The sequence below is a fragment of the Gallinula chloropus genome (assembly GCF_964237585.1).
Source record: "Gallinula chloropus genome assembly, chromosome: 3".
NCBI lineage: Eukaryota > Metazoa > Chordata > Aves > Gruiformes > Rallidae > Gallinula > Gallinula chloropus.
In genome coordinates this window covers 21,420,134-21,428,372 of record NC_140087.1, presented here as the reverse complement: position 1 = coordinate 21,428,372, position 8,239 = coordinate 21,420,134, and the positions used below count along the sequence as shown (strand labels likewise).

The 8,239-nt window shown below is 46.7% G+C and overlaps 1 protein-coding gene across 2 annotated transcripts; it reads left to right on the top strand.

Annotated features, from left to right (window-relative positions):
• The first annotated feature begins 4,622 nt into the window (after positions 1-4,622).
• On the top strand, positions 4,623-7,746 carry SMIM8 (small integral membrane protein 8). Of its 2 annotated transcripts, none has more exons than XM_084262549.1 (3): positions 4,623-4,638; positions 5,624-5,765; positions 7,105-7,746. In XM_084262549.1, exons 2-3 carry the CDS (start codon positions 5,646-5,648, stop codon positions 7,261-7,263), a joined length of 279 nt encoding a protein of 92 aa, XP_084118675.1. In that variant the 5' UTR covers positions 4,623-4,638; positions 5,624-5,645; the 3' UTR covers positions 7,264-7,746. The 2 variants fall into 2 exon arrangements, with proteins under 2 accessions (XP_084118675.1, XP_084118674.1); XM_084262548.1 differs by lacking the exon at positions 4,623-4,638 and adding an exon at positions 4,884-4,902.
• The last annotated feature ends 493 nt before the right edge of the window (positions 7,747-8,239 follow it).

The following is an 8,239-nucleotide window of genomic DNA, read 5'->3' as shown; positions in this document are numbered from 1 at the left end:
GCATCTTTGTGGCACCCACAGTTGTACCCCCACCATATCTAGTACATAAACATTGTGCACTGCCGTGTGTGCTGTATGAATATTATTCTCTACCATATTCTGTTACGAGGTGCTATTTATATACTAAGGCAACTGTAAGGTGCAGAAAATCTGAAGAGCTCCAGATTACAGAGTGTCTGAGACCCTCACTACAGAGTTCACTCTGTTAAACCTGCCAAATTTCTACCCTCCAGAGCCTTCCTAGGAGCTGTGCTCCCTGCCTGAGATCTGAAGGGTGCCTGGATCAGAGAGGGCACTGCCTGAACAATTTTAACTCATCCCAGCTGAGCGAGAACCCCGGTGTTGCAGGGGGACATTAGTCCTGGTCCATGCCCCCACTTCCAACTGCCTTCCCAACTCACTGCCTGGCTTACACCAGTCTGTCCAACCCATCCAACTGGGAAATAAACTCTTTTATTGCTGGCAATGTTAGTTTTCAGCTGGACCTAGGAGCAAAATTGACATACTCCAAGGCTGAGCAATTCTGAGTCCTCATGCAAGGCAGGACATAGCAACCATAAGGGAAAACAGGTCTTCCCTTGCCCCCTCCTTTTTGGAGGTGCCAACTTAAGGGTAGCTCCAGTTTGCCTTTAAACCCCACTCTAAGGTATCTGCCCATGTATTCCTGTAGTGAGAAGACTGAGCACTGCAGATGTTTCTCTGCTCTTCCTTTTTAGTAGAAACTAGCTTTTCTTGCCAGAGAGGACGCTTTGGGTTTTGATATTACTCTGTTCCTAGTCAGAAACAATTTCCCCACTCATTAATGAAAGTAGAACCAAAGAAGGTGCTTTTGCCCTTCCATATTGAATGCAGTTGAAAAGATTTATAAGCTTGATCAGTATTTGAAGAATAATGATTGCTTTAATCTTTGCTGGAAAGCACGGCTGGGCAATTTGTTTGTCTCTCAGAGACACGGCTGGCCAACAAGTGTTACAGAAGACATACACATGATGTCATGAAACACAGAAGATTCACTCTAAGGGATTTTTCAATTTTAAAATGGATATTGCCTTAAAACTATTTTGGATTGTCGCAGGTAGAGTCCCAACCACTGCATGCTGCTGTCTGAAAACTCCGCTCTCTTTCAACGGGAACGATACAAGCGAGCAAAAGCAGCTGAAAAGCCACATAAGGGCTCTTGAGACTGGCTCGAGCTGAGCAACAACCACGCACAAAGCCCTCAGTGCCACCTCTGTCTAGCTGGAGATCAGTTTGTTTCTTCTTCTGCATTCATGTCCTTAACATGGCAACACTGCTTCACATGCCTCAGTGCAACAATTGACCCTCTTGCCATTAGCTGGCAGTAGAGAAAGTACTTGTAATTTCTACGTGTTGCTTTCATTTCTCCTCCAGATTTGTTCAGGACAGAAAATAGCCCCAGTTGTCAACTCTAATTAGAATACAGTGAAATTCACCATACATAAAACATTGTAAAAATCAGGCAAAACTTGAATGGAACTACAGGCTAGACATTCATGCACGAGAACCCTCACAAACAGGTGCTGGAAGTTGCCCCTCTCACTACAGGTCATACCAGTTCTAGCTATTTTTGTGTCCCCAACAGCTTTGTAACTGTGCCTCTAAGGTAGGGATAAGCTTACCGGTGGCTCAAGGCATCCTAGCTTTATTTTGAAGGCAATATGAAGCTCTGTTCTTGTGGTACCTGAAATACGCAGGAGCCACAAGGTGAATCAGCCACACACTGCTACTCTCTGGGCAGCATCAGGCCGGTTATTGCATCCTAACAATGTCTGGGGGGCACAGCATCCATCAGATTTGCTCTGGTCCCTACAGAGGCTCTTCCACAGCTCAAACGATAAGGGGACGCGGGTCTCAAGATAAACAGAAACTGCTATTATGTTCTGAGCGGCCACGGCATACGGCACAACGCCGAGCACAGAATCCCAAAGGGACTTGTTTAAAAGGAAAATACATCTCAGTAACAGCCCCAGGATTGGAAAAGGAAAGGGTTTTTTTAACGTGGCTACTTTTCAGGGGAGATACTTGGATATTAAGAGGATGAGTGACTCAGAAACACCACAGATGTTTACAATTCTACCCTTTACAGAGTCTCTTCTATAAAAAGATGCCAGACAGCTTTATAAGCCTTGATGGATTGAGCATTTCAACATCCTGTTGGGTCAGATTATAGCAACATAATATTCACATTAAAGATAAAATAAGACACTTTCCCACAGTCATAAAGCAAAACTAGAAACAGTAAGCAGCCCCAGCTTTTCTTCACTGCAGAGTTGATCTGGATAGTTGGCACCCGCTCAATGTATGCCGAGTCCCAGCATTCACATCAAAACCCAACTGGGTTTCTCCATCACTCTCTGCTTCTCTTTCTACACACAAAGCCTTACACCACAACTCTTGCTATGGAGAATATTTTCTGCCCAGCTGATGGTGTGCTCTACTGTGCATGGCTTCTTACCCTGCCAATGATGTCTGGGAGTTACCTGTCCTTTATAAGAAAGATGTAATGTGCCAGAGAACTAGCAGCAGTCTAGCAGCAATCCTTGCCACCATTATCAGGCAGGTGTGTTCTGGCACAAACCACCATACCACAACCTGGAAAACGTTGTTATTCCCCTGGCTGACTTTGGATCAGAAGTTTATCTGCATGGATGGGGTTGGTTAATGACAGGAACTGTGAGGAAGAGCTGCACGTGCTGCCGATTAAGTGAGCACACTTCTCAGTGTGGTGATGTAAATGTTTTGCATTCCCATATACAACGTGTCAATGACTTGGGAGCTGTACCCAGGAGTTCTCCTACAGTACTGTAAAAACTCCTGCTTCCCTTAAGAAAACTAAGCTACCTTCCCAAAAACCAAGGCTCATGCAGAACCCCTGTGTAGGCTTCTTTCAGTTACACAAACAGGAAAACAAACGAGAGCAGGGACCTTTACTCAGACACGACTTTCTACTCAACGGTTTCCAAACAAAATCAGCTGCTTGGCATATGCTGCCAAAACAATAGCTACCAGATTAGCAGATGGTATGTTGTGAATTAAATGTTGACACAAAACACAGACGTACTGCTCAATCCTCTCTTCACACCAAAATTTATTTCCTTGCTATTTTTCTCACCTCATATTTACACACAGAAGAAAAATAAAAAGAACAAAACCCCACAACTTTACATACACCATCTGTATTTAGAAGAGGGACAAGTTAACCTGCAATATCCTACTACTCTGCCATCTTCCAAAAGAAAATGCAGTTTGATTATTGCAAAAGAAAACATGGAACAAGTGTTTCTGAGAGCCTGGACACCTCTACATTTGTGTTTGCCCACCCTCCCCTGCCACGATGGTTGCAACAACTGGATCCTCCACCAAACTAATCTCTCAGACCCTCCAGACACAGAAAAGCATGAGCTAGGATTGGCAAGTCCAGAACTACGTATGTACTAATCCTCCAGCTGGCTGCAGCTAAATCTCTGTAACATTATCCATCACATCACAGTTTTGCCTACTTGTTACCTAGGGGACCACTGATCTGGGTCTCTCCCTCACCCCTTGGATATTGTTTTTTGCAAAGTTTTAAGTTTTTCCCTTTCTTTCTAACATGGCTGAAACTGAAGTCAGTACTTTTTAAAAGGGCAGACAATGGCAGGACAAGGGGAATGGATTAAAGCTAAAGGAGGGAAGGTTTAGATTAGATATTAGGGGGAAGTTCTTTACGGAGAGAGTGGTGAGGTGCTGGAACAGGCTGCCCAGAGAGGTGGTGGATGCCCCATCCCTGAAGATGTTCAAGGCCAGGTTGGATGAGGCCCTGGGCAACCTTGTCTCGATCATGCTTGGAGGCTGGTGGCCCCGCCTGTGGCAGGAGGGTTGGAACTCTGGTCCTTGGGGTCCCTTCCAACCCCAACCAGTCTGTGAGTCTGATTGAGTAGAGACAGGAAGGGAGGCACGAGCAGGCTTGCATGGGCTTTGTTTCCTCTGGACCCTGGGTATTTTTATTATTTTTACTGTTTTACGAATAAAAATAGAAAACAAAACACTGCCACAAAGCAGCATTTGCATAACCAGGAGCTTCCAGGTGCCTGAAACCTGGAGATTTAGGAAGCACCGGGAACTGGATGCGGAGGTCACAACGTGCGTTTCCCTCAGGCGCCTGCCCTGCCAGAGGCGTCCCCACAGCCCTTCCCGACCCCAGCGCTCCACACCAACAGGCAGAGGACCCCTTCCCGCATCTCAACCCCTCTAGACTCTGCAGTTCTTCCTACTTCACACCAACCAGGCGAGTCTGGTACAGCTCTCGTGGGGTTTACGGGCAGCTCAGTGCCCGCAGGCTGACGCTTGCTCCCCGGGACGGCCCGGCTGCTGAGGAGTGGCTCAGCCGCGACATGTTCCGACCCAGCCAGCTTCTTCCCCCCACCTCCCGCCTACGAGCTGGAGCCGTGCTTGGAGCAGAAGACCGCAACCGCTACCGAGCAGGGCCCCGTCCCCGTCCCCGCTCCGCCGGCTGGCTGAGAACGCGCGGGGCGGGCCGAGACGCGGCGGGGCCCGGCTGCTTGCCCGCCCCCCCGCCCAGGAGGGGGAGCGACCGCGCAGGCGCACCCGGTCCTGCCGAGGCGCGGCTGGCGCGGGGTGAGTAGCGGCGGGGCCTGAGAGGGGCCGTGGGCTGCTCGCTGGCAGCGAGGCGTTAACTGTCACGTTCTGCCTCCGGAGGGGCCGCTGGGGGCATGGCAGCGGCGGCTGGGCCTTGCTCGTTAAGTCCCGAAAGTCCCCGCTGGGCTTGTTCTTTGTAAGACCGCGCCCTTCGTCCCTGGCCTGAAGCCGGTGGTGGCGGCAGGAGCCCCCCCACCGCCCGGGGTGGGGCGTTCCCGCTGGGCTTGTGGTACTCGGGGGCAGGTACGGGGCAGCCGGGCTGAGCTGCTGGGCGGTCGCTCCTTACGGACGGGCTCGCGGTGTGCCACCGTGTGTCTGGCAGCGCTTTGTGCCTGTGCGGGTGCCTTTAAGCGGTCTTCACGGTGCCCTGACCTCCCCCTGCTCCGTCTGGGGCCTTGGGGGAGGCGGCCCGTGGCGATTGCTGGATTGGGTTTGTGACTCCTGCCCTGCGTACCCCAGCTCTGCTCCACTGTGTAAAGCACAGGGCGGGGGTGTCGGTAGCACCCTGCCTGCCCTGCGCACGCACACCCGGTGAGTGGGCTGGCAGAGGGTGTGTTTTGCTGTGTGACTCGCCTCTCCTGTGGAAATGGATCTTCGGGCCGCAGGGGGAGATGGGAGAGGGAGCGCCGGCTGCCCTCTCGCACCTCAGGTTACTAAAAGGACGTGCTCTGATAATACTGCCTGTTAAGCCTGAAGACTGCTGCTGGGTCCGCAGGTAGCTAAAGCATTGACCAAAGGCAAGTTAAAAAACCCCAAAGTTAGTTTAAGGGATGCACGAGATGGACAAGACTGAAAGAGGCAGTGCTTAAGCTGGGAATGTTAGGTAAGGTCAAAGGCGATCAATATATGTATAGATACAAAAGATCATGCTGTAAGAAGACAAGCTGAGTGTGAGCTCATATTCACTATGTGTAGTTTCCCAGGCTTTTGTAAAAATGACATATATTTTTCATTCTATTTTCAGGAGGTATTCAGCGTTAATTAAAATGCCTTCTGCCAAACCTTCAAATGAAAATGAAACACTCAAAGAGAGAAAACCAGGACTGAGAAGTGTTCAAACAACTATGCTCTTCCGAGCTGTGAACCCAGAGCTTTTCATTAAACCTGTAAGAGGCTCATTCTGAGAGAAACTAAGTATCTTTGGAGAGACACAGTTGCTTGAAAATCATAGAATCGTAGAATGGCATGGGTTGGAAGGGACCCCAAGGATCATAAAGCTTCAACCCCCCTGCCACAGGCAGGGACACCAACCTCCAAGCCTGGATCTACACAAGGTTGCCCAGGGCCCCATCCAACCCGGCCTTGAACACCTCCAGGGACGGGGCATCCACCACCTCTCTGGGCAGCCTGTTCCAGCCCCTCACCACTCTCTCTGTAAAAAACTTCCCCCTAATATCTAATCTAAACCTTCCTTCCTTTAGTTTTAATCCATTCCCCCTTGTCCTGCCGTTATCTACCCTTTCAAAAACTTGATTCCCCTCCTGTTTGTATGTTCCCTTCAGGTACTGGAATGCTGCAATGAGGTCCCCCTGCAGCCTTCTCTTCTCAGGGTGAATAATCATCATGATTCTGTGTGCATTATATAACCAACTCTTGTTATGCAAACAACTCACTAATGTAACTAAAAATATTTTTACTTTTTTTCCCCCACTCTGATTGTTTAAGAGCCTGGAACATTGCATTGTTTATTCCAGCTTTTATTTCACTGTTAGTACTGTCTTAATGATTTTGTACCTAGCCAAGTTGCTTTCAGAAAGACTGATGGCAGGCATATTAACCATGTAAGTTGACAGATTAAGTAAAAGGAGTCCTCCTCAGTATTTAAAAGGGAACAAATAAAAAAATGCAAGCTTTTTTAAATTAAAGGAGGGGATTTTGGGCAGCTTTTCAATATTTTTGGGTTTTCTGTTTCCTGCATTAATTATTAAGTTGATGATCTTCATGTTTTATTTACACTTGCAGAACTCAAGATGAAATTTAATGCATATAATAAAAGTAGATGTCGTGGTGATAATACATGATCTGGTTTAGAGGAATATAATGAAGGTTGCTTGGCAGGAGCAGGGTTCATTGTCCTGGTAGTATATCCAGATTAATTCCATTGGAAGTAATAATTACCTTTAGTAATTGGTTTTAGCCTATTCATTCATGCTCAAGCAGCACTTGTGACCAGCAAAAGACAGAGCACTGGGAAATGCAATGAGAGTCTCTTTTTTTCCTAAGGAATTCCTTTTGCTTTCAGAAAATAAAGCCTCCCTTCTTGCTGCTTATTAACGTTATTCGGATCAGCCTGTGAACAGGCAATGAGGGTTTTTGGAGATGTCACAATAGTTTTCTGTTCACTTTCTTAGCTAAGATTGTAGAACATAATATTTGTGATGAATGAAACATTTCAACTAAAAATGTACCTTTTTTTTTTTCCCCTCTTTTTTTTCTTTTGGTCAGAACAAACCTGTGATGGCATTTGGACTCCTGGCAATCACCCTCTGCGTGGCCTACCTTGGTTACCTGCACGCAACGGGAGAGAATAAAAAGGACCTTTACGAAGCCATCGACAGTGAGGGGTCCAGGCACATGAGGAGGAAAACTTCCAAGTGGGACTGAGGACGTAAGGAAGGAAATCAGCAAACCAATCACAGAACTTTCCAAGGGAACTACTATTTTTTTTACCCCCCTGTCCATTGCAATAATGGATAAACATCTCTTGCTCTTTAATCCAATTTAAGTTCCTCTGTAAAGTGCTGGGCCTGCACAAATAAATTGCAATTAAGATATATATGAACATTAACAGGATTTTAAGATTTTTTTTGTCTGCCATCTCCACAGCATGGCAGAAGACACGCAGTTAACTCAGATGTGCAGTCACAATTGGTAAATGCCTTAGAAACTTTCATGATAGTGAAAACACAGGTTTTTCTTGTTTGTTTTTTTTTAACAGGAGGCATAATTTATCGTGAGTGAAAAGAAAAAGTTGATCTCTTGATCTGTTCAAAGTTGATAATTAAGAGTGGTGAAGGTAAAATAATTCTAAGGCAAGAAAGATATTGTAAAGCAGTCATTGAAGGGTTTTATTTAATAAAGAAATTTGTAAAATACTGGCCAGAGTAATCCTTGGATGCTAATATACTCTTCCTTACAAATGAAAAAAATAATAGAGGAGAAAAAGTGGAATGAGTGCTTGTGCCAAGGGAAAGGCAGGAAGAACTGAGCCGTTACCTTTTCTGTTTGGTATCACACAGCAGATCAGTTATGTACCAGTGTCAGCCTACCAATCAGTATGTACAGCTCCCAAGTTAAACAGAGCTTGTGTGTTCTTGGCTAGTTTATTTCTTTAAGCTGCGTTCTAATACCATCCTCTTTTTTGCAGAGTATATTAATTTATTATAGGCTACTGAGCTCAAAATAAGGAATGGAAAAGTCTAAAATCAACAGGTCCTTACAGCCACAGGGAAGAACATACCGACCTGAACAAGCTCAGCCTTGCTGCACAGCCCTGAGTTTGGTTAGAGGTGACCCTCGGCAGGTTGGTGCAGTTGTGAGTGTGGCTGGAGGGTACGTGGGCATTGTGGTGTTTCCTTAG